Source organism: Myxine glutinosa, chromosome 8 (genome assembly GCF_964187855.1).
Source record: "Myxine glutinosa chromosome 8, kmMyxGlut1.1, whole genome shotgun sequence".
Taxonomy (NCBI): domain Eukaryota; kingdom Metazoa; phylum Chordata; class Myxini; order Myxiniformes; family Myxinidae; genus Myxine; species Myxine glutinosa.
Genome location: NC_136268.1, coordinates 96,212,619 through 96,239,485, shown reverse-complemented (window position 1 = coordinate 96,239,485; position 26,867 = coordinate 96,212,619). Strand labels below are relative to the sequence as shown.

General features: G+C 46.1%; 1 protein-coding gene across 2 annotated transcripts in view; it reads right to left on the bottom strand.

Annotated features, from left to right (window-relative positions):
- LOC137432735 (calcium-activated chloride channel regulator 3A-1) overlaps positions 1-25,099 on the bottom strand; it is a 115,670-nt gene extending 90,571 nt beyond the window's left edge. For both annotated transcript variants that reach the window (XM_068124880.2, XM_068124881.2), the window contains exons 1-2: positions 24,848-25,099; positions 16,878-17,018 (exon numbers count right to left, since the gene is read on the bottom strand). In XM_068124880.2, coding sequence (XP_067980981.2) covers positions 16,878-17,018; positions 24,848-25,000 — 294 coding nt within the window. In that variant the 5' untranslated portion in view covers positions 25,001-25,099. The remainder of the gene's footprint in view (positions 1-16,877; positions 17,019-24,847) is intronic.
- Positions 25,100-26,867: the final 1,768 nt, after the last annotated feature.

Sequence of the window (26,867 nt, the reverse complement as noted above, 5' to 3'; positions counted from 1 at the left end):
GTTTGTGTGTTTGTGTGTTTGTACTGATGTCTGTCCCCCTTCACAAGGCCAATTTGAGCCGGGTTTTAAACGCCAATATTTGAACACGAATGTGCAATCACTACGGTCTATTTTTCAGGATAAAACAAACTCGAAAAATATTTTCTATAAAAGTGTAAATATGTCTCTTCGATTGGAATTGTAGATGGTGGCTTGCAAACCAAGCCTCAAGGGTGGTGTACAGAAACTTTTTGAAAAATAACAATAAATACAAGGCACAGGGAGGTAAAATTCGCTGCAAGTGATGTGCAATGTGCGCAAACTAAAACGAGTGTTCATTTACATCTGTATTATGCCTAATAAATAAAATATATATATAAGCACACCTGACACTAGGCTGAGGCTTCAGACTTTGGCACACTCAGGAGGCTGCAACTTCAAATAAACTGTCACAACCCGTCATTTTGAAGGGCTTTTATACTAGTGCTATATATCGTTTTTGGCCCCATCTCTCAATGGTGAAGAATCACTTGTAATTTAAAAAATAAGTTTTGGATCCGGAAGTGATTATAGTAAATTTACCTGTGTGAATGTGAAAAAGGAGTCTGCATTAATCATTTTTTATGTGTGCTGTGATCTTTTGATGTGTCATTCAAAAAAATTTTTATGAAAAGGTTTTAAGCAATCAAACTGAGCTTTGTAATTGTAACGACAGCATGTCAACCATGCACGTCATGTGACATCCTAAGTGAATCTTTGACTGTGGAAAATAAGCGAATAACTAGTTAATTGCAAGTTGTGGGAGAAGCCAAAAGTGGATAGCAAGTGCAGAAATTAAACAGTTGATGGATACATGTAAACTCCCAGAAAATGGTTTAACGGTTGAAAGAAAAGTTCAAGCATGGGATCAAAGATCATTTTAAAAATTAGTATTGACTAGTTTACAGAAACCAGGACATTATTAGCATTGCGGAAGGGATGCAGGCGACAAGCTTTATGCTGAGACTGGTGCAAGACAAAGACATTCATTTATATCCCAAGCTCAAACCATGGAAGACATTAAAAAGGGAACAAGAAAGAGCAATCAGAGATTGCAGACCCTCGCCAGTACGTATTTTCAGTGTTTTAAAAAAAAAGGCTTTTGTGTTAAAACAAATATGGCGGCCGAACCACGTGACCAATGACGTCATCGGTTTTTTTATCCTCCAATTTATCCCTAGATGATGCTCAAGAAATTGCATCTTGATCGGATGACGTTTTGTACTTGTCGAATTATGACATCATCATTAACATATTTTATTCCCCATGGAGATTTCTTTACAATGAGCCATGTCTCAATTTTTTTTATGCAGCGCTTTCGGAGATATAGAGGTGTAAAGCTTTTCGTTTTTTCCAAGATGGCGGCCATACCACGTGACGTATGACGTCATATTTATAATTTAAAAATTCTGCAGGAGGAGTTGCACCTATGGTGAAAATTTCCTGTCAATCGGACCAACGGTTGCAGAGAAAATCATATTTATTCCATGCGACATACAGACAGACAAACAAATGAAAAATCTGTCAGAGACCGAGGACTTGCCGGAATTTACTTTTTTATCGGCCATTTAGGACAAATATGGCGGCCGAACCACGTGACCGATGACATCATCATTACCATATTCTATTCCCCATGGAGAGTTCTTTACAATGAGCCATGTCTCAATTTTTTCTATGCAGCACTTTCGGAGATATAGAGGTGCAAAGCTTTTCGTTTTTTCCAAGATGGCGGCCATAACACGTGACGTATGACGTCATATTTATAATTTTCAAATTCTGCAGGAGGAGTTGCACCTATGGTGAAAATTTCCTGTCAATCGGACCAACGGTTGCAGAGAAAATCATATTTATTCCGTGTGACAAACAGACAAACAAACAAATGGACTCAAATGCAATACCCACTCCTCTCGCGAGGGTAATTACAACCAAAGTGCAATAGTGCTACTCCATAGATATGTCGATGTCAGGAAAATCAGACATTTTCTGTAAGAAAGAATGGGGAAAAAGAAAGAAACAAATGGTTCGAGCATATCTGAATGAACTCTACAAACCCATCAAAATTAAAAATCCAGGCCTGATGACTGTGATTTCATTTTGCTGAACGCATTCACGAGCACTATCATAAGTTTGGTAAACACGTGGAATCAGATATGATTCTGTGAGCCATCAGTTAGGGAAGTCACATGTTAAAAATGGTTTTCAGTGACAAAACAGCAACCCAATTCCCTTGCCAGGAAGGAAACTTTGCTAAAGGAAGGAGGCACTAACTTCAGGCAATGCTGAACATGATGTATTACCTCTGCGACCAAAGGTGGATGGAGGTTATGTTTTCACCCCTGTCTGTTTGTCTCTCTGTTTGTTTGTGAACAAAATATTTCAAAAAGTTGTGGACGGATTCGGACGAAATTTGGCAGACATGTATCGTATGTGACAAGGACGAAATGTTTAGATTTTGGTGAATATCCGGATTCGGATCCGGCTACTAGAAATTTTAAAGTGATTCTTCACCATTGAGTGATATGGCCAACCTACTGAGTGCCGTTCTAGTTTAGAATGGAGTCACCTGGTGTTGGCCTAATGGGTGGTGGGCTTGTGATCCTAAGGTCCTATGTTCGAATTCCGTTGAATTAATGCCAGGAGGTTTACAACTGTCATCTGTTTACAAAATGATATCCTGTCATCCTTTTGGATCAGCTTTGGATATGGATTCGGATATGAGAATTATTTAATTTAGAAGTGATTTTTCACCATTGAGAGATGGGGCTAAAACCAATATATAGCAGGATACCTCAAAAAGTTGTGGACGGATGATTTTGATTAAATGTGATTCTGTATTGTGATTTTCTGGTCTACTCTGGGATACAAAACGTAAACTGTTCACCTGGCGGAGGTATGCTCTCAAATAAGTGCCGTTCTCGTTGTAATAGTCAGGCAGCTTAGCAGCATATTTATCGAAAATGGGGAACGGCTTGACAAAAGCGCCATTTTTATTTTGATGGTCCATTAGACCATATGCAATAGATTTAGGACCGGAGGCAAGAAATATACAGTGTTCTTCACCTTTTTATTGGACAGAAACCAAGGACAAAAACCAATTATGTGTATATTTTCAACAAGGATGCTAACTTTTATTTCATTACATGCAGTGTTATTTGTAAAACTTATGCATGCCTGCATAATAAATCCTACGCTTCCATGTAATAATAATTAGTAATATAATACCGAGTGTTTATACAAATGTGTTATACTTGTGACTCGTGCACCTCTCATATATCAAACATGTACGCAACTACAAGGATGTAATGACAATATAGCTTTAGAACAGACAACATGTTGTTCAAGGTAATTTGTCCAGCAATTTATGTGTTGTAGCGGTTACCGCTGGATGCACACAATCGCCTTGCACCGGCCAGAACACGGCCAGACGCGCCTCTCCCGGGCATGCCCGGACTCACTGTTCCCGGGCACCCCCGAACCTCCCGGGCACGCCCGGTCTCGTCTTTCCCGGGCATGCCCGCTCTCGCCTTTCCAGGGCTCACCCAGAGCGTCCGGGCATGCCCGCTCTCGCCTTTCCAGGGCTCGCCCAGAGCGTCCGGGCACGCCCAGCCTCGACTTGCCAGGCCGCAGCCAAACACGCCCGGGCAGGTCCAGACTCGCCTTTCCAAGGCTCGCCCTTGACACCCGGGCATGCCCGGTATAGCTTTTGCCGGGCAAACTTCCCGACATAAATGTGTATATATATTGCTGCCCGATAAACGGGCTTGTTAGAATACCTGAGCTGTTTTGTTTCAATAAAGCAACTCGGACGAATTCCGTCTTTGGTCGCGTCAATTCTTTCGACTCGCGTTGGAGCGCAGTTCCTTCATTGGTGACCTACCGACATGGATACGGCAGTGACGCTTAAACTGCCTACCTTCTGGGAGGCTCACGCGGCTGTTTGGTTCGCTCAGGCGGACTCTCAGTTCGCCCTGCGAGGCATCACCGCGGACGACACCCGCTTCCACCATGTTGTGGCGGCGCTCGGTTCCACCACCGCGGCCCGCGCCTTGAGCCTCCTCGAGCACCTGCCGGCTGCTGACAAATACGACGCGCTGAAGACACTCCTCCTCGACGCTTTCACCCTCTCACCGGCAGCACGCGCACGGCGCCTGCTCGCTCTGCCTGAGCTCGGCGACACGCGCCCGTCAGAGCGCATGGACTATATGCTCTCGTTGCTCGGTGAGCACTCTCCGGATTTTCTGTTCCGCGAGCTGTTCCTTCGCCAGCTGCCTCACCCGGTACGCCTCGCCCTGGCTGGCACGTTGATCACGGATTCCCGCGCCCTCGCCAGGGAAGCCGATAAGATCTCCTCGGCGCGCCAGCACATCGGCGCGGTTAACTGGAGCCCGCCGCCGTCCGAGGCGACGCCCACGACGCCCGAGCGCCCTGCGCGGTTGGAGGCCGAACTGCCGGTGCAACTGGCGGCCGCCACGCCGCACCGCCCGCTTCCGACACGACGGCCGGGGCCTCCACCTGACCGGGCGTGGTGTTATTACCACGCCAGGTTCGGACACAAGGCTCGGACGTGCCGGCCCCCGTGCACTTTCGGCAGGTCGGGAAACGGCCGGGCCGGCGTTCATTCCCAGCCATGAGCGCCGGCCACTCGGGCAACTTGCTGTTTATTCGGGACAAAGCGTCTGGGCGGCGTTTCCTGTGTGACACCGGCGCCCAACTGAGCATCATACCCGCCTCCGAGCAGGACAGGCGGGACGCCGTTTGCGGCCCCTCTTTGGTCGCTGCTAATGGCTCGGCCATATGCACTTTCGGCCCATGCGTCGTCACCCTCTGCTTCGGCAGCCAGCGTTTTCAATGGACTTTTGTGACCGCCTGCGTCCCCATGGCTTTGCTGGGCGCCGACTTCCTCTGCGCGCACGGGCTGCTGGTCGACGTCAAACGTCGTCACCTTGTCAACGCCGAGACCTTCAGCTCCCTGGCGTGCACGATGAGCAGCTCCGCGCCGACCGAACTGGCGTGCGCCCTCCCGGCAGCGAACGAGTTCGCTCGCCTGCTCGCGGAATTCCCGGCCCTCACGCGGCCGACGTTTTCGGCCGTCGCGGTGCGGCACGGGATCGAGCACCACATACCCACTACGGTCCCGCAGGTCTATGCCAGGGCCCGCCGCCTCGACCCGGCCAAGCTCGCCGTGGCGAAGGCCGAGTTCGACGCGTTGGAGCACCTCGGCATCGTGCGGCGCTCCGATAGTGCGTGGGCCTCGCCACTGCACATCGTGCCAAAGCCGGGGGGTGGATGGCGCCCGTGTGGCGACTACCGCCGTCTCAACGACGCTACCACCCCCGACAGGTACCCGATCCCGCATATTCAGGACTTTTCTGCCCGTTTGGCGGGACGGGTCATCTTTTCGAAAATTGACCTGATACGGGGCTACCACCAGGTACCTGTCCGGGCGGCCGACGTCCCGAAGACGGCCGTCATCACGCCGTTCGGCCTGTTCGAATTTTTGCGGATGCCGTTTGGCCTCAAGAACGTGGCCCAGGCGTTCCAGCGCTTAATGGACGGCGTGCTGCGCAACCTGCCGTTTCTTTTCGTCTATCTGGACGATATCCTCGTCGCCAGCACGTCCCGCGCCGAGCACCTCCTCCACCGCCGAACACTGTTCGGTCGCCTCAGCGAGCACGGCTTAATTGTCAACCCGGTCAAATGCTACTTCGGCGCAACGACCGTTGACTTTTTGGGCCACCGCATCACCAAGACCGGGGCCGTGCCGCTGCCGACCAAGGTCGAGGCCATCACCACGTTCCCGCGTCCCCGTTCCATCAAGGCCCTCCAAGAGTTCCTCGGCATGGTGAATTATTATCACCGATTCGTGCCCCGCGCTGCTCAGCTCATGCGGCCCCTTTACGAGGCCCCCCGGGGCAAGCCGGCCAAGCATGACATTGTTTGGTCCGCGGCCATGGACGCGGCCTTCGCCAGCGCCAAACGGGCCCTCGCCGACGCAACGCTGCTGGCTCACCCGGTGCTCAACGCGCCCATCGCCCTCACTACGGACGCCTCCAACTACGCGGTGGGCGCCGTCCATGAGCAATGGGTGGACGGGGTTTGGCAGCCACTCGCTTTTTTTCAGCCGGCAACTCCGGCCGAACGAGTTAAACTACAGCACGTTCGACCGCGAGCTGCTCGGGCTATTCCTGGCCGTTCGCCATTTCCGACACCTCCTGGAGGGCCGCCCGTTCACGGCTTTCGTCGACCACAAGCCGTTGGTCTACGCAATGGCTAAGGTCACGGAGCCGTGGTCGGCCCGCCAGCAGCGCCACCTCTCCGCCGTGTCGGAGTTCACCACGGACATCCGGCACGTCGCCGGCAAAGACAACGCCGTGGCCGACTGTCTTTCTCGGGCCAGCGCGAACGCGGTCCACCTCAGCGTGGACTTCGCGCTCATGGCGGCCAACCAGACCACCGACGCCTCAGTGCAGGCACTCCGTGCGGCGGACACGGGCCTCCGCCTGGCCGACATTCCCTTCGCGGGCACCGTCCTGCTCTGCGACGTCTCCCAGGGCCAGCCTCGCCCCATCGTGCCCGTTTCCTGGCAGCGCCGCATCTTCGCCTCCATGCACGGCCTTTCTCACCCGGGCCGGAAAGCTTCTCAGAAGCTGGTGTCGGCATGTTTCGTCTGGCACGGCCTTCGACGAAACATCCGCGACTGGGCCAACGCCTGCACGGCCTGCCAGCGGGTCAAGGTCCACCGCCACACCCAGGCCCCGCTGGCACCTTTCGCCGTGCCTGAACGGCGTTTCGACCACGTCCACGTGGACCTGGTGGGTCCCCTGCCCCCCTCGCGGGGGTTCACCCACCTGCTCACCATGGTGGACAGGACCACCAGGTGGCCGGAGGCTGTGCCCCTCGCCTCCACCACCACCGCCGACGTGGCACAGGCGTTCATCGCCACCTGGGTCGCGCGCTTCGGCGCACCAGCGGACATCTCGTCCGACCGCGGCCCACAGTTCACGTCTGAGCTTTGGGGCGCGGTCGCCCATTCGTTGGGGGTCACGCTGCACCGCACCACGGCCTACCACCCCCAAGCCAACGGGTTGTGCGAGCGGTTTCACCGCTCCATGAAGGCCGCGCTCATGGCCGGCCTTCAGGACGACGGTTGGGCCGACCGGCTGCCGTGGGTCCTTTTGGGCCTTCGCACGGCCCCCAAGGAAGACCTCCAGGCGTCCGCCGCCGAGCTCGTCTACGGCCAGCCACTCCGCGTCCCGGGCGAATTCGTGCCCGACGCTACCAGTCCCTGGTCCGCCGCTCGCCAGCGCTCGGACCTCCAGGAGGCCGCCCGACGATTTGCCCCCGTGCCGACGTCCCGCCACGGTGGCCCCCAGTCCTACGTCCCCCCGGCGCTTCGCACAGCGGAGTACGTCTTTGTGCGTCATGATGCGCACCGGGGGCCACTCCGGCCGCCGTACGATGGGCCCTTCCGGGTCCTGCGACGGGGCGACAAGTCTTTCATCGGCGGCCGGCCGGACCGGATTTCTGTGGACCGCCTCAAACCGGCGCACATGGACGTCGACCGACCACCACGGTTGGCCCTTCCTCCGCGGCGAGGCCGCCCCCCGTCCACAGTTCCCCCCGCTCGACCACCCACCACCACGTCGGACCCCTCCCCACGACCCTCCAGGGGTCGCTTCGGCCGGGTCATCCGGACCCCCCTTAAATTGACCCTGCCGGTGCAGGTCGATTCTGGAGGGGCGTGTGTAGCGGTTACCGCTGGATGCACACAATCGCCTTGCACCGGCCAGAACACGGCCAGACGCGCCTCTCCCGGGCATGCCCGGACTCGCTGTTCCCGGGCACGCCCGAACCTCCCGGGCACGCCCGGTCTCGTCTTTCCCGGGCATGCCCGCTCTCGCCTTTCCAGGGCTCGCCCAGAGCGTCCGGGCATGCCCGCTATCGCCTTTTCAAGGCTCGCCCAGAGCGTCCGGGCATGCCCGCTATCGCCTTTCCAGGGCTCGCCCAGAGCGTCCGGGCATGCCCGCTATCGCCTTTGCAGGGCTCGCCCAGAGCGCCCGGGCACGCCCAGCCTCGACTTGCCAGGCCGCAGCCAAACACGCCCGGGCAGGTCCAGACTCGCCTTTCCAAGGCTCGCCCTTGACACCCGGGCATGCCCGGTATAGCTTTTGCTGGGCAAACTTCCCGACATAAATGTGTATATATATTGCTGCCCGATAAACGGGCTTGTTAGAATACCTGAGCTGTTTTGTTTCAATAAAGCAACTCGGACGAATTCCGTCTTTGGTCGCGTCAATTCTTTCGACTCGCGTTGGAGCGCAGTTCCTTCAGTATTTACGATTTTAGTCTAACTCCAATAGCTGATGATTTATTTGCATAAATGTATTGCTCGATATTATGCTGTGCGAGTCGTATTTGCGCAAAAGTCAAACACTGTATATGTCTTGCCTCCGGTCCTAATTCTATTGCATATGGTCCAATGAACTACTAAAATAAAAATGGTACTTTTGTAAAGTCGTTCCCCCAAAAATAGCTAAGCTGCCTAACTATAATGTGTGGTGGCAAGATAATGTATTTGAGGGAGGAAAGTGGGTAAGGATAGATGTAGGGAACAGAGACGAGGAAGGAGGGATGGGGAGATAGCGAAAAGAGAAAATATATTGAAGAGAGAGACACAGACTGACAGATATGACAGCAGAAGAAAGTAGATGGTACAACACTTCCTCCTCAATTTATAATTTCTGTAGATTGAACCCATGACACATAACAAATAATCTCTTCCAAAAACGTTTCGATATTCCAATATGGAATATGGAATCTCAAAATATGGATCAATATGGATCTCACTTCAGGGACTTTTCCGAGATTGTTTTTCACGGTTTTGTTTAAATATGTTTAAACTTTCTCCTGCAGTGTTTTATTCAGTGGTATATTACAACACGCTGTTTTTTTCCCAACTTAAAAGTTGTTAAAAGTTGTAAAAGTTCCAATCAGTTCTTCTGATCATGTGCTTGTTAAAGTGGACATCCCTCTGGCCATTCTTAGAGAGCCTCCTCAGCATCAACGAGTCTGGCATTTCACTCAGGCTGACTGGCACGGTCTTCAAGCAGCCATCAAACATCTGGACTGGTCTCCCATCTCTCCCGCCTCTGACATAAACTCTTCCTGGAAATTCTTCCAAAGTAAACTGCTCTCTCTCCTGCACAGATTTATCCAATCTCATCTTCAGTTGTCATACCCTTCCTCCCATCCATGGGAGGCTTAAAAGGCTTTTTTCCATTTCCTCTTCAAATCATTCCATTTCAAAAAAAAAAAATTCAATCTCTTACATTTCTCCCTTTCTACATTCTCTAAACTCACCTTCATTACACCCCTCTTCCATTGTTTTCAAACAGATCTCTGACTTGAAAAATCACAATAAACCCAGTTTGTAATAAATGTTTGTTTTTCATTAATCGTCCACTTTCTAAACTCCCCCCCTCCTCTCCAAAACTCCCCCCTCACCCCTCCCTTTCAATTCTCCCCTCTTGCCCCTCCCCTCCTAAACTCCCCCCTCACCCCTCCCCTCCTAAAATCCCCCCTCACCCCTCCCTTCCAAATCTCCTCCTTGCTCCTCCCCTACAACCCTCCCCCCATGCCTCCCCTTCTAATCTCCCCCCCCCCCCCCTACCATCTTTTTCCAATTCTCCCCCCTCCCTCCTCCTCCTCCTCCTCAAAGCTGCCTCCTCCCCACTCACTCTCCCTTCCATCTCACACCTCCATCTCCTCCAACCTTCGACTTTGCTCTGCCCCCCCCCCCTCAAACAATGCCTCACTGTTCCTCATCCCATCACCATCAAACCTTTTGTCCTCCTCATCCTTCCCTTTCTCCTAGCTCTTCTGCAATCTTTGACACACTATCAACAACTCTACCTACCTCCACCTCTCACCCCTCACTCATCTTAGCCTACCTGTCCTGTACCTGTCCTGTACCTGATGCTCCCCCTCCCTCTTCCTTCACGATATGGACCGAAAACATCTGGGGCCTTCGCTTAAACTTGACTGATCTCCCCATTCAGGTTGCTTCTGACAAACCAGACTTGATCTGCCAAACAGAAACGTTCCTCCTTCATGATGTCTCTGATTCCTTAATATCTCTTCCGGGTTACTCCCTCCCCTGCAATCAACTGCATGAAAGACCCGAGCCTCGTCGTGGACGTGGGGTTGCTCTCTTTATCAAAAACTCCCTTCCTCACTCTCCTTGCACTGCCCTCTCTCCACCACACCGCCAGGAGTACCTCGGGCTATGGCTTCCTCTCCGCTTCCACCTTTTGTTCATATGTGTTCTGTACCATCCTCCAAACAGTGATGACTCCATTCACATCTCGCTGTCTGACAACATCGACCAACTTCTATCCACTCATCCCAACTCTCTCTTCCTCAATTGTGGCGACCTCAACTGTCATCATGCCAGTTGGCTGGGTGTGGGTGCCTCTCTCACCAGCAATGGCACCTCAGCAGAGGACCTCTGTGACTCACTGGGACTGACACAATCTGTCAATTTCCATCTTCTCTTCTAGACTTGGTTATGACTAACTTTCCTGCAAATGTCTGCTGCTCTTCTTCTGCTCCAATCGGTTCTTCTGATCATTTGCTTGTTAAAGTGGACATCTGTCTGGCCATTCTTAGAGAGCCTCCTCAGCGTCAACGAGTCTGGCATTTCACTCAGGCTGACTGGCACAGTCTTCAAGCGCCATCAAACATCTGGATTGGTTTCCCATCTCTACTGCCTCTGACATAAACTCTCCCTGGAAATTCTTCCAAAGTAAACTGCTCTCTCTCATGCACAGATTTATCCAATCTCGTCTTCAGTTGTCATACTCTTCCTCCCGTCCATGGTACACTGAATCTTGTGGTGAGGCAGTTGCCCTGAAACAACTTGCCTTTGCCTCTTGGAAGGCTAATCCAACTGAAGGCAACTTCACTTCCTTTCACAAAGCTCGGAACAAGTGTTTGTACCCTCAGGAGAGCCAGGAAACAATATCTCTCTATCTCAAGACTGAACACTCAAACCTGACTCCCTCCTCCAAATCCTGGTGGCATCTGGTCAAATCTGTTTCTGGTGTTTGTTTCCCCTCCAGCCCCTCCCTTACCTCAAATGGCTACACAGCCGACACTGCAGGTGACAAAGCCGAATGCCTCAACTCTGTGTTTGCTTCAAAATCTTGTGTCCCAAACCCATCTCTCTCTGTGCCCACCTTACCCAGTCTAACCCAGCTGCTCCTGGACTCTGTGTCCTTCTCTCCTGACAAGGTGGAGAAGTTTCTGCCAATCCTCGACTCTGATTCTGCAACTGGACCAGATGGCATCAGCCCAAGGGTCCTACAATCCTGCTCTGCTGTTCAATCTCAGCCTCTCTCTGTTCTCTTCACCCTCTCTTTTGGTCAAGGTCATCTGTCATCTGCTTGGAAATCAGCCAACATTACCGCTTTACACAAAAAGGTGCAAAAACAGATCCTTGCAACGACAGACCAATCAGCCTGCTCCCAATAATCAGCAAGGTCATGGAATCAATCATCGCTTCTGACATCAAATCCTTCCTCTTCTCCAATGGCATGATCTCTGATCATCAATTTGGATTCAGACCAGGTAATTCCACTCTGGAGATGCTGCTTCTGCAGTATCAACAATGGATGGAGGTCCTCAATGCCAAAGAGGAAATCAGAGCTATCTCCCTTGACATATCATGTGCCTTCGATATGGTCTGGCACCCCACCATGTTCACCAAACTCCCTCCTATGGTATCCATGGAAACCTCCACGCATGGCTTGCAGATTTCCTTTCTGGTCGCAGTCAACGTGCGGCCCTGAATGGAATTTTCTCATCTCCCCTTCCTGTTCAGGCTTATTTTCCTCAAGGCAATGCTCTGGGCTCTGTGCTTTTTCTGGTCTTCATTCATGATCTCTCCGACTCTCAGGAAAATTCTCTCTATCTCTTTGCTGATGACTCCACTCTCTGCCGCTCCATATCTCAACCCTCAGACCGGCAGGCAGCAGCCTCTTCACTCTTTGCAGACCTGGATAAAGTCACAAACTGGTTAAACAAGTGGAACATGTCTTTCAATCCTGACAAATCTCACACTCTCATTTTGTCTCTCTGAAAAGACCGACGGGACAACACTCCCATCTACTTTCTGAACAATCCTCTTGAAGAAGTTCTGTCACTCAAGCTTTTGGGTCTCACTATCTGCCATGATCTTTCCTGGCAGGACTACATTTCCAAGCTGGCCTCCAAAGCCAGTCGCCGCCTGGGCTTCCTCACCACATGCAAAGCTTTCAGCCGCAGCTCAATGGAATACTGCTCTCCCCTCTTGACTGGGAGCCTGGTGTTGGCTTAGAGCCTGGTGTTGGCTTAGAGCCTGGTGTTGGCTTAGAGCCTGGTGTTGGCTTAGCGGTCAGGGTGCTGGCTTGGGATGCCTAGGATCCTGGGTTCGAATCCCAGTCAATCGCTGAATTAACGCCAGGGGGGTTGACTCAGCCTGTCATCCTTCCGAGGTCGGCAAATTGAGTACCAGTTTCACTGGTAAATCCCTGTGTGTCGCAAGAGGCGACTAACAGGGTTGGCGGCAGGAAGGGCATCCGGCCATAAAACATCGCTTCAAAAAAGGGGACCACGGTGCCCGAAAAAGGCCAACCCCTGCTCTGCAGGGCAAAATGGCCTCAAAAGCTGGTTCCTTCCTCTTGGCTGGTGCTCCTGCCTCACACCTAGCTCAGCCTCACACGGTTGAAACAAAAGCATTCAGTATCATTGGAATCTCCCGCGATGAAGCTGATTCTGAGAGCCTTTCTCTCTCTCACCACAGGCAGGTTGGTGGTCTTTCTGTCTTCTAGCGACTCCTCTCTGGCCTTGCTCCCCCCGCTCTCTCTGTGCTCTGTCGCCGAAATATTCCTGCAGGACGCACAAGATCTGCCAGCAACCCTCTTCTGGTGAAACTGCCAAAATAAAGACTCCCTGCTCACCTTCACTCTTTCATTCTGTTTTTTCCCACCTCTGGAACAAACTCCCTCACTCTCCTGAATCCCTCTCCTCCCTCCAGGTCTTTAAAACAGCTGTTCACCACCATCTCTTATCTTGCACCATCCAAAACCTTGATTTTCTTTCTACCCCTGTTAAAACGCCGCAAATCTGACTGTTTAAACCCCCAACTTCTTTTCTGAAATTCCTATAATAGTGGGGGGCCGTGCATGGGTAATTTTTCTTTTCATTTCAAATTGATGCAAAAGTTTCGTTTTCAGTACCAATTTGAAGGTAAGGGACTATAGAACAATTTTGGTTCGAGTGTCAAGCACTCATATAATTTTTTTTGTGTGGAATTTTTCCTACTCATGGAGGAATCTGCAACTATCGTCGAAACTCCATTACAAACATCGCCAAGGCTGAAAGAAGTGGCAACGAACTTTGTCTGTAGGCTTTACTCCAATGAGTCAAACGAGGACAATGACGTTGACCTCGTCCGAATGAGGGTGTTCTCACAGAAGACTAGGAACGTGGAGAGAATTCCCCCAACGAGTGATGCTTTGGATCAACATCTCAAAAGGAGTGTCTTCCAACCGAGCATCTGGACAACAGCCCAAAGGTCCATGATGCCTGTCAACAACCCCACTAATCATGGGTGGAAGGAAGAGAACGGCAAGCTGCTTCCCATTTGGACCTCACTGCCCCTCGCCAAGGATGTATTCCACCTGGATGTGAAGTGCACTTGCACAAGTACCTGCGCTCTGTGCAAGTGCATGAGGGCAAAGTTGAAGTGCACACGTCTGTGCAAGTGCAAATGCGAGAAGTAGCTGGACCAGAACAATTTCCAATACTGACATGTATGCAGTCACGTGAAAAAGTAAGTACACCCCATGTAAAGTTTTCACTTTTTCAACATATTTCAACATACAGCTAATTGATCTTCATTTCAACAATATTGATAGATAAAGGTGATATAATATAACAAATATCATGAAACATTTACATTTTGTAGTCCATTGTATAATTTAAATAAACATAAATGCAAATTTCGCATGTGGAAAAAGTAAGTACACCCCTACATTTATCACTACTTCAAATACCTAAAATTAGAATCAGGTGCACCAGCTCAGGTGCAAATGATTAGAACATCGTTAGAGAGGATCTTGGAGGAACCTGTCTTATTTAAACCTCAGACATTTAGTTTGGTTTGCTACTTGTTGTTGAAGTGTGCAGCGTTACCATGCCAAGATCAAAAGAGCTCTCTGAGGCCTTCAGAAAGAAGGTTATAGATGCCTACGAGTCTGGGAAGGGATTGAAAAAGATCTCCAAACAATTTGAAATCAATCATTCGACCGTCTGGAAGATCATCTACAAGTGGAGAAGATTCCAAACAACTGCCAACTTGTTCAGGCCAGGCCGCCCCAGCAAGTTCAGCCCAAGAGCAGGCCGCAAGATGCTGAAAGAAGTCTCTAAGAACCCAAGAATGTCATCACGGGACCTACAGGTAGCTCTTGCCACTGTTGATGTCAAAGTGCACGAGTGTACCATTAGAAAGAGGCTGCACAAATTTCATCTACATGGGAGGTGTGCCAGGAGGAAACCTTTGCTATCCAGAAAGAACATCAGGGCAAGACTAAAGTTTGCCAATGAACACCTAGGCAAAGTCCAGCACTTCTGGAACAGTTGCTCTGGACAGATGAGTCAAAGGTAGAGCTATTTGGCCACAGTACCAGAAGACATGCTTGGCGAAAACCAAAGACAGCATTTGACCACAAGAACCTGATACCAACTGTAAAGCCTGGTGATGGAAATATTATGGTTTGGGGCAGCTTTGCTGCATCAGGGCCTGGGCAGCTCACAATCATAGAATCCACGATGAATTCTTCATTGTACCAGAGGGTGCTTGAGGATAATGTGAGGCCATCTGTCAGAGAGTTTAAGCTCAACCGAAGGTGGACCTTGCAACATGACAATGACCCTAAACATACCAGTAAATCCACCAAGGAATGGCTGAAAAGAAAGAAATGGAGGGTTCTGGAATGGCCAAGTCAAAGCCCGGATCTAAATCCCATCGAGATGTTGTGGGGGGATTTTAAACGAGCTGTGCATGCAAGGAACCCCTCAAACATCGCACAGCTGAAAGAATTCTGCATGGAGGAGAGGGCAAAAATTTCTCCCAGTCGATGTCAGAGACTGGTAGACAGTTATAAGAAAGGCCTACTTGAGGTTGTTTCTGCCAAAGGGGGCAATACCACCGATTAGAGCCAAGGGTGTACTTACTTTTTCCACATGCGAAATTTGCATTTATGTTTATTTAAATTATACAATGGACTACAAAATGTAAATGTTTCATGATATTTGTTATATTATATCACCTTTATCCATCAATATTGTTGAAATGAAGATCAAATAGCTGTATTTTGAAATACGTTGAAAAAGTCTAAACTTTACTTACTTTTTCACGTGACTGTGTATGGTCGATTTGTTAGCCACTTTCTTATTAAAACTATTGTTCAAGGAGTTATTCAAGCAATCGTCCAAGCAGTTACTCACCACCATATTGTAGCATAGTTAAAAGATAAATAAAAATGTCACTACATCATTGGGTCCGAGTATAATTGTCCAGTTTATTTTTTTTTAAACATGTTTCAGCTTACCGGGCCGATGACCCTTGGTCTTTTTTTGTGGATATGCACCGATATTGGCAAAATTATTGCTTCTATGGGCAATATGCTTGAAATACAAGTTGCTACTCCTGATCCTGAATCCATACATACCTCATATGTTCAGATCGGATCATCCAATCAAAAGTTATAACAGTTTCCATATTTCCGCATAGGCCGGTGGGGGGTCGGGAACCCCCCACGTCCCCAGAATCCCCATTTTTGATCTGAGTGCTTGACACTCGAACCAAAATTGTTCTATAGGCCCTTACCTTCAAATTGGTACTGAAAACGAAACTTTTGCATCAATATTTGAAATGACTGAGTGTCCGGGCACCCCACTATAAGTGTTCATTTGCTTTACACCCTGTACCCCTCCCTCCTCCCCCAGCTCTCCCCCATCCACAGATCTACCGACGTCCCTGTTCTCTGCTGTTGTTGTGCTTGTGTGTTTCCCTCTCTCCCCCTCTTGTCTCCTGCTCCCTTCATTGTATGGTTTATGTGTCTGTGCATGTTTTCATGTTCAATGTGTTAGCTCTTACACGAGCCTCGATTCTGTATACAAAAAAAGAAGAAAAAAGGAGTGATCTCACAGGTGATGTGGACCTTTACATTGGAAGAACAAGAATAAAAAATTTAGCATCGATGACCATAAATATGATTTGCAAAACATCACCTCTTGTGAGTTATGGAAAGGAGCCTAATGGCACCAGGAAAACTGAAGAGGAGACGGAGAAAGCCTCAATAACAAAAATAAATAAATAAATAAACTCGGGGTGAACAAAATCTCCAATTCTTCAAAAACGGTGATGAAGCTTGATGAGAAAAGTTGCTTGTTTCTAAGATGATTCTGTAACTTTTGCTGGACAGTGTAGTTCAGAAATTACCCGTTTGTTCAATATGATTTTGCTTTACTGGTTTCAGGTATTGCAATGCAATTGTGAACTAATGAAATGAATAAATTGACATTAAATAATGGAATAGAAAGTGGGCTTTCCTCTTCAGAATTGGGAAACATTAGTTCACTAGAATACGCAGGTACGTATATGTCATTGTATTTAAAACTATATGTCATTATATTTAAAACATGCTTTATTTGTTTTAAGATCTTTTTACGATTTTGCTTGAACAATCAACAATTGTGACATTGTTTTGATGCTACTATATTCGTAAAGTAATTTAATGCAATAACTGATTTACCTGTCCATAGGATTCTCCACGACGGTTGAGATATTCAGGTCTTCGTGACCAACCTTTTGGAATCAGAATGTTTATCTGCCGAAAAAATGCTCGTTGATTTGTTGCGTTGTACAGGTACTGAGATGCTTTCGTCATCATTTCCTGCACACAACGACAATTCATCACAATACAATTGAGCAAGTTAGGCTGGAATCCACTGGTCGTGGATCATAACAATGGACCCTTTGGTGTCATTAGTGTCATCTTTACCTCCGCCACCAAACGTGGATGGAGATTATGTTTTTACCCTTGTTTGTCTGTCTGTTTGTCTGTATATCTGTCTGTCCATTTGTCTGTGAGCAGGATATCTCAAAACGTTGTTGACGGATTCGGATTCGAGAATTTTTGAAATTTTAAAAAGTGATTCTTCTCTATTGAGAGATGTGATATGCAGCATGATATTTATGCAGCATGTGATATGCAGCATCAAAAGTGATATGCAGCATGATATTTCAAAAGGTTGTCGACCAATAATTTTTTTTGTTTGTTTACAGAGTGGAGGCTCGTGTAAGAGCTAACATATTAAACACAAAAACATGCACGGACACATAAAACATACAATGAAGGGAGCGGGAGACAAGAGGGAGAGAGAGAGGGGGAAGCATAAGCACAACAACAGTAGAGAACAAGGACGTCGGTAGATCTGTGGAAAGGGGAGGGCTGGGGGAAGAGAGGGAGGGGTACACAGTATAAAGCAAATAAACACCACTAGGAATTTCAGGAAAGAAGTTGGAGATTGAAAGAGGTGGATTTGGGGTGTTTTAACGGGGGTAAGAAAGATCAAGGTTTTGGATGGGGGAAGATAAGAGATGGTGGTGAACAGCTGTTTTAAAGACTTGAAGGGAGGAGTGGGATTGAAGAGAGTGAGGGAGTTTGTTCTAGAGGTGGGAGAAAAGAGGAATGAAAGAGTGAAGGTGAGCAGAGAGTCTTGATTTTGGCAGTTGCACCAGAAGAGGGTTGCTGGCAGATCTTGTGCGACCTGCAGGAATATATTGGGGGACAGAGCACAGACAGAGCTGGGAGAGAAAGGGTGGAGAGGTGTCGGTAGAAGACAGAAAGACCACCCACCTACCTGCGGTGAGTAATTGAGAGGCCCTCAGAGTCAGCTTCATCACGTTACGTTTCATTGTAACTATTGTTCCAGTGGTCACGCAAGCCAAATAGGCAAGATGCTCCAATTAGGATAAAGGACCTTGCTTTACTTATACCTGGTTCAATTCGAATGTCAGGAAGCCAATCGGTTTTGAAGATGGAACCCAAATGAAGGTTTTTACCCAGCGAGGAGGTGAATTTATGAATGAGCGTTAAGCACTTGTTAACCCGAATATTCTCTAAAAGTATTTATATCTGCATTGGCTATTCTGATCGTTTATAGCCGGTCTGATAGTTTAATCAGCTATTCTGTTAGTTTTTACTCTATTCTGATACATAGCCAAATCAGCTATAACCAGCAACGGCCGCCACCATCCAAATAATTCAAAAGAGAGCCAGTGAATTCAAAACATGTATTAAAACGGGGAGGGGAGAGAAAAGGAGTACCAACAATTTCAATGGCGTATAACAGTTATATAAACCAAAATACGTGCTCTGGGGATTCGTATGAATGGGAACCTTAATTGTTTATACTTAAGGCCTCAAGCATCTGACAGTAGATGGCAATAGAGAGTGCGACGAGACAAAGGAATACCAGTCACGACCCAAGCGTGAGTCTCGCGGTCCGAAGTGCACTCGGCCGGTGGGCCTCAACGCCACCGGACGAGCCAAACAGCTCTGCTGGAGGTGGCACGAGGCAAGAAGGGCGCCACAGTAAAAGCGCGATCCTCTCCAACCTGCTTAAGACTGACCCACCCGTTTAAGACCTGACCCACTTCTCATGGACTGCCTCTCCAGCGAAAGAGCTGTGGGTGCCAGCAGTTCTCCCCCACCAATGACTCAAGGAACTGTTCACGGACCTCAATGAGGAACTGAACTACTCTTGGGGAGGCCTTTTTTAAAATCAAATCCTCCAACCCACCAAGCCACCCAGCCACCCAGCCACCCAAGCCCCACCCAGTCAGTGTACAATTAGCATGTACAATACAGCATGTACAAACATAAAGCATGTACAATTAGAATGTGAGTACATCGATAATGTATGTGCACTTACAATGTGAGTACATCAATAAAGTATGTACAATTAGAATGTGAGTACGTCTGTAAAGTAGGTACAATTAGAATGTGAGTACATCTATAAAGTATGTACAATTACAATGTGAGTACGTCTATAATGTATGTACAATTAGAATGTGAGTACATCGATAAAGTATGTACACTTCGAATGTGAGTACGTCAATAAAGTATGTACAATTAGAATGTGAGTACGTCAATAAAGTATGTACAATTAGAATGTGAGTACGTCTCTAAAGGATGTACAATTAGAATGTGAGTACGTCTATAAAGGATGTGCAATTAGAATGTGAGTACATCAATAAAGTATGTACATTTAGAATGTGAGTACGTCAATAAAGTATGTACAATTAGAATGTGAGTACGTCTATAAAGGATGTACAATTAGAATGTGAGTACATCTATAAAGTATGTACACTTAGAATGTCAGTCGTCTATAAAGTTTGTACAATTAGAATGTGAGTACATCTATAAAGTATGTACTATTAGAATGTCAGTACGTCAATAAAGAATGTACAATTAGAATGCGAGTACGTCCATAAAGTATGTGCAATTAGAATGTGAGTCCGTCTATAAAGTATGCACAATTATAATGTGAGTAAGTCTATGAAGTATGTGCAATTAGAATGTGAGTACGTCAATAAAGTATGGACAATTAGAATGCGAGTACGTCTATAAAGTATGTACATTAAGAATTTGAGTGTGTCTATAAAGTATGTACTAGTAGAATGTGAGTCTGTCTATAAAGTATGTACTAGTAGAATGTGAGTCAGTCTATAAAGTATGTACAATTAGAATGTGAGTACATCGATAAAGTATGTACACTTAGAATGTGAGTACATCAATAAAGTATGTACAATTAGAATGTGAGTACGTCTGTAAAGTATGTACAATTAGAATGTGAGTACGTCTACAAAGTATGTACAATTAGAATGTGAGTACATCTATAAAGTAAGTACAATTAGAATGCGAGTACATCGATAAAGTATGCACACTTAGAATGTGAGTACGTTGATAAAGTATGTACAATTAAAATGCTAGTACGTCTATAAAGTATGTACAATTAAAATGTGAGTAGGTCGAGAAAGTATGCACAATTAGAATGTGAGTACATATAATGTATGCACCATTAGAATGTGAGTACATCAATAAAGTATGTACAATTAGAATGTGAGTACGTCTATAAAGTATGTACAATTAGAGTGCGAGTACGTCTGTAAAGTATGTACAATTAGTATGTGAGTCGGTCTATAAAGTATGTACAATTATAATGTGAGTATGTCTATGAAGTATGTACAATTAGAATGTGAGTACGTCTATAAAGTATGTACTATTAGAATGTGAGTACGTCTATAAAGTATGTACAATTAAAATGCTAGTACGTCTATAAAGTATGTACAATTAATTAATTAACAAGAATGTGAGTACATCTATAATGTATGCACCATTAGAATGTGAGTACATCAATAAAGTATGTACAATTAGAATGTGAGTACGTCTATAAAGTATGTACAATTATAATGTGAGTATGTCTATGAAGTATGTACAATTAGAATGTGAGTACGTCTATAAAGTATGTACTATTAGAATGTGAGTACGTCTATAAAGTATGTACAATTAAAATGCTAGTACGTAAAATGCTAGTAGTACGTCTATAAAGTATGTACAATTAAAATGCTAGTACGTCTATAAAGTATGTACAATTAAAATGTGAGTAGGTCGAGAAAGTATGCACAATTAGAATGTGAGTACATCTATAATGTGTGCACAATTAGAATGTGAGTATGTCTATAAAGTATGTACTCGTAGAATGTGAGTCCATCTATAAAGTATGTACAATTATAATGTGAGTACGTCGATGAAGTATGTACAATTAGAATGTGAGTACGTCTATAAAGTTTGTACTATTAGAATGTGAGTATGTCTATAAAGTATGTACAATTAGAATTTGAGTACGTCTATAAAGTATATACTATTAGAATGTGAGTACATCTATAAAGTATGTGCAATTAGAATGTGAGTACGTCGATGAAGTATGTACAATTATAATGTGAGTACGTCTATAAAGTATATACTATTAGAATGTGAGTACATCTATAAAGTATGTACATTTAAAATGTGAGTATGTCTTTAAAGTATGTGCTATCAGAATGTGAATACGTCTATAAAATATGTACTATTAGAATGTGAGTACGTCTATAAAGTATGTTCGATTAGAATGTGAGTACGTCTATGAAGTATGTACAATTAGAATGTGAGTACGTCTATAAAGTATGTACGATTAGAATGTGAGTACGTCTGTAAAGTATGTACAATTAGAATGTGAGTACGTCTATAAAGTATATACTATTAGAATGTGAGTACATCTATGAAGTATGTGCAATTCGAATGTGAGTACGTCGATGAAGTATGTACAATTATAATGCAAGTACATCGATAAAGTATGTACTATTAGAATGTGAGTACGTCTATAAACTATGTGCAATTAAAATGTGAGTACGTCTATAAAGTATGTACAATTAGAATGTGAGTACGTCTATAAAGTATGTACAATTAGAATGTGAGTACGTCTATATAGTATGTACAATTAAAATGTGAGTAGGTCGAGAAAGTATGCACAATTAGAATGTGAGTACATCTATAATGTATGCACAATTAGAATGTGAGTATGTCTATAAAGTATGTACTCGTAGAATGTGAGTCCGTCTATAAAATATGTACAATTAGAATGTTACTACGTCGATGAAGTATGTACAATTTGAATGTGAGTACGTCTATAAAGTTTGTACTATTAGAATGTGAGTATGTCTATAAATTATGTACTATTAGAATGTGAGTACGTCTATAAACTATGTGCAATTAAAATGTGAGTACGTCTTTAAAGTATGTGCTATTAGAATGTGAGTACGTCTCTAAAATATGTCCAATTAGAATGTTAGTACGTCTATATAGTATGTACTATTAGAATGGGAGTCCGTCTATAAAGTATGTACTATTAGAATGTGAGTACGTCTATAAAGTATGTACAATTAGAATGCGAGTTCGTCTATAAAGTATGTGCAATTAGAATGTGAGTACGTCTATAAAGTATGTGCAATTAGAATATGAGTATGTCTTTAAAGTATGTACTATTAGAATGTGAGTACGTCTATAAAGTATGTACTATTAGAATGTGAGTACGTCTATAAAGTATGTACTATTAGAATGTGAGTACATCTTTGAAGTATGTACTATTAGAATGTGAGTACGTCTATAAAGTATGTACTATTAGAATGTGAGTACATCTTTAAAGTATGTACTATTATAATGTGAGTAAAACAGCTGAGATTCCAACTAAGGAAAAACGCCGTCACTTTCAAGGTTGTTTGTGGAAACGGCTCTCTGAAACTAGACAACAACCGCACTGTGACATAATTGCGGTGTAAGTTGGTGTTCCGAAGGATATCCAAGAAAAACAGACTACTTGCTCCCTACACTTTATGCAGGAATTTGTAATTTGTTCAAGGAGTCTGCGATAACTTCTCTTCTCTTAACAAAAGATACTGTGGGACCTTGATGTAGACGGATTGGTTACATCCATCCATTGGACGGCGAACGCACCGATACCTCGCCCTGCCTGCTGAACACCAGGATGACTTTTTACACCCTGGATGTGGATTCAAACACAAGCTGGACAGCTCAGAGGCGACTGTGCACAGTTATAGGTCGAGGCTAAGCATGTTATGAAATATCCTCACTTCTTCAAGCAGGTTTGGGTTGACAGCTACACGAGCAGATTGTGTCTGCTGTATAAATATACAACTAGAAGATAGGAGGGCGAGAGAGAGAGAGAGAGAGAGAGAGAGAGAGAGAGAGAGAGAGAGAGAGAGAGAGAGAGAGAGAGAGAGAGAGAGAGACAGACAGACAGACAGACAGCCAGACAGACAGACAGACAGAGACAGACAGACACAAACCTTACACTTGTGTTTCAAAACTTCCAAACATGCAAATTGACAAATACATCATGTGACCCACCCTTGTCACTCTGATAAACAACAAGTTTGAACATCTTCATTTGCAATGCCTTGTGAAACGTCTTAAAGGTTGATATTGTGGTGCATGTGTGTGCGATCATGATCGTCGTGTCTCAGATATAGAGGAACCCGAGGCCGAATAGTTTGACTCCCTGGGCACAAATTTTAAACAATTTCAGCATGATTCGATCTGGGTAACAACACATGAAACAACTTCTCTGAATGAATGAAAGGGTTTAGTGTTAATTGCAATAGGCTGTGAATGAGATTATCATGAACTACTGTTGTATATTGTAGTTTTAGTATGAAATCTCCCGAATGTGAAAATACTGTTGTGGAAATTACTTCCAAGGACTAAAAATGCATGGATTCGAATTATTTACTTAAATATGTATGTTGTCCGTGTATGAAACACCCTGCTGACGCCTGTGCTTGACGCACTGTTCTCACACCTTGCTGATGCCTGTGCTTGACGCACTGTTCTCACACTCACGCTGATGCCTGCGCTTGCCGCACTGTTCTCACACCCACTCTGATGCCTGTGCTTGACGCACTGTTCTCACACCCATTCTGATGCCTGTGCTTGACGCACTGTTCTCACACCCACTCTGATGCCTGTGCTTGACGCACTGTTCTCACACCCTGCTGATGGCTGTGCTTGACGCACTGTTCTCACACCCATTCTGATGCCTGTGCTTGACGCACTGTTCTCACACCCACTCTGACGCCTGTGCTTGACGCACTGTTCTCACACCTTGCTGATGCCTGTGCTTGACGCACTGTTCTCACACCCACGCTGATGCCTGTGCTTGACGCACTGTTCTCACACCCACGCTGATGCCTGCGCTTGCCGCACTGTTCTCACACCCACTCTGATGCCTGTGCTTGACGCACTGTTCTCACACCCTGCTGATGCCTGTGCTTGACGCACTGTTCTCACACCCATTCTGATGCCTGTGCTTGACGCACTGTTCTCACACCCACTCTGATGCCTGTGCTTGACGCACTGTTCTCACACCCTGCTGATGGCTGTGCTTGACGCACTGTTCTCACACCCATTCTGATGCCTGTGCTTGACGCACTGTTCTCACACCCACGCTGCCTGCGCTTACCGCACTGTTCTCACACCCACTCCTCCTCCACCCCTCACGCCTCCTCGCCGAATGCGAGTCCATGCATTTCGACCCACGGACGAGTCATGACATGGATGACTTTAAAAGTTACATGGATGGCCCTTCTCGAGCAAATACCGGTTTGCATCTGGCTCCCTCCACCCAGCAAGCACTGGCATGTGGGATTTTCCCAGTTGGCACGGACAAACAACCAACCTTAAGTTGGTCTGGTAATAATAGGGCAGGATTTCATAATGTGACCTCATCCTGCTTCGAAGTTCCTTGTGAGGGAACATTTTATCATGGCCTCCTGAGGCCAAGTTCCTTGTGCATTGTAACCACCACTGTAGGGCCTACTTGCTTTGCGGAGTGCATATCCGGCGGTTCTTGAGGTACCCACTAGGGGGACCTGGCTCCGGTACAATAAGAAATATTCTTGGAAAACTTGATAAAAGAAGCCCTGCATTTGAGAACGTGTCACATAGCAGGAAGTTTGTTGTCCCATTCGATTTTTGGAGCAAATTTTGCTTGTTTCCTGAGAAACGAACTCCGGAAAGAAGCTTCTGTACATGCTAAACAATATCCAAAAGCGAGTGGAGAACGAATTGCAAGTACAAATGTGTGTACGCCGAGATCTCACCTCTATTTTCGTGATCAATTCTTCACTCTCCTCAACCTCCTCGTTAATCCCGATGACGAGTCCTTCATAACCATTGGATTTCAGCGTCACTCGTGCAAGAGTTGCAGGAAGGTTCAAACACAGCACGAACGCGAGGAGAGACGTGACGGACATGGCCCTTCTCGAGCAAACACCGACTGGCGTCTCCCTCCAAACAGAGAGCACTCACTGTACCGATTAGATGTGGGATTTCCCAGTTCGGAATGAAAAAGGTTCTTGGCTTCAGCAGCTTTATGGCTGAAAAAGGGGAAGTGAAAATGACCGCAGGTCACAGATACAGGAAGCTTTGGATTTCTCAACGTCCGTCCGCAAGTCGATTAGAGGACATTGCCGAACAAGAAAGCTATTCTCGCAAGACGAACTGGGCCTACTAACCTGACGGGATGTCTAATAAGCCAAAAGTAGTCCTGGCCGACAGTGGACATCCCTCCTAACACAAGTCCGACAGTCCCTGCCTGTCCGTTTGTGAACAAAATATCTCCAAAAGTTGTGGACGGATTCGGACGAAATTTGGCAGAGATGTAGCGTATGTGACAAGGACGAAATGATTAGATTTAGGTGAGGATTCGGATTCGGATCCGGCTACTAGAAATTTTTAAGTGATTCTTCACCATTGGGAGATCGGGCCAAAAACGATACATAGCAGGATATCTCAAAAAGTTATGGATGGATTTGGATGAAACTTGGTGGAGAGATTGGGTGTGACAAGGAAGATTCGATTCGATTTTGGTGAAGTTCCGGATCCGGATCCGGCTACTATATTTTTAAAGTAATTCTTCACTGTTGAGTGATATGGCCAACCAGGTGGAGGTATGCTCTCCACTGAGTGCCGTTCTCGTTACCCTGCGCTCGCGAAGCGAAACCTAGGTTAAGCATTCAGGTACGTATGTACGTGTGCCGTGTCTGCATTTTAAAAATTCATTTTCTCGACAACCATTGGTCCGATTGACACGAAATTTTACCATAGGAGCGCCTCCGCCTGTAGACATTTTTTATTCATAATTATGACGTCATAGGTCACGTGGTACGGACGTCATCGTGGAAAAACGTGACACCTCTATATCTCCCAAACCGCTCAATGGATAAAATGGAAACATGGCTCATTGTCAAGTACTCCCCATGGTGATTAAGATATGTTGATGATGATGTCATCGTTGCCTTAATAATGACGTCATAATTCGACAAGTACAACGCTTCATCTGATCAGGATGAAAAAACAAAAATTCCTCTGCAACTCTTAATCTGATTGGCACGAAATTTTCAGAATATGAGCAGCTCCTCCTGTGGAATTTTTTAAATGATAATTTTGACGTCATAGGTCACGTGGTACAGGCGCCATCTTGCAAAAATCGAAAGAAGTTTCACCTCTATATCTCCGAAACCGCTCCATGGGAAAAAATTGAAACATGGCTCATTGTCAAGTACTCTGCTAGGGGAACAAGCATTCTGAGTATTGCGCTGCAATACATGTCCCCTACCGGCAGTCTGTCGTCCGGAAAACTGTTGGGGAAATTACCAAAGTTCAAAGTGCCATAACTTTGTCAAAAACGATCGAAACGTCGTGAAGTTCGAACTTGATCTGTAACTTATCATGAGGAAACCTTCTACAAAGTTTGAAATCATTAGCATCAAGAGTTTAGAAAAAAAGTCCGGAAAACTGTTCTTTGCGTGACGGACAGACAGACAGATGGACAGACTGACAGATTGAGGGACGGAGTGCAAACCTATAGTCCCCTCCGTTGTACACCAGTAGGGGACTAATAAAATATGTTAATGATGTTGTCATCGGCACCTTAATTATGACGTCATATTTCGACAAGTACAACACTTGATTCGATCAGTATGAATTTTTTTCTCTGCAATTCTCGGTCCGATTGACACGAAATTTTCACTATAGGAGGGCCTCCTCCTGTAGAATATTTTAATGATTATTATGACGTCATAGGTCACGTGTTATCATGATCGGTTTTTCCAAGCGCCA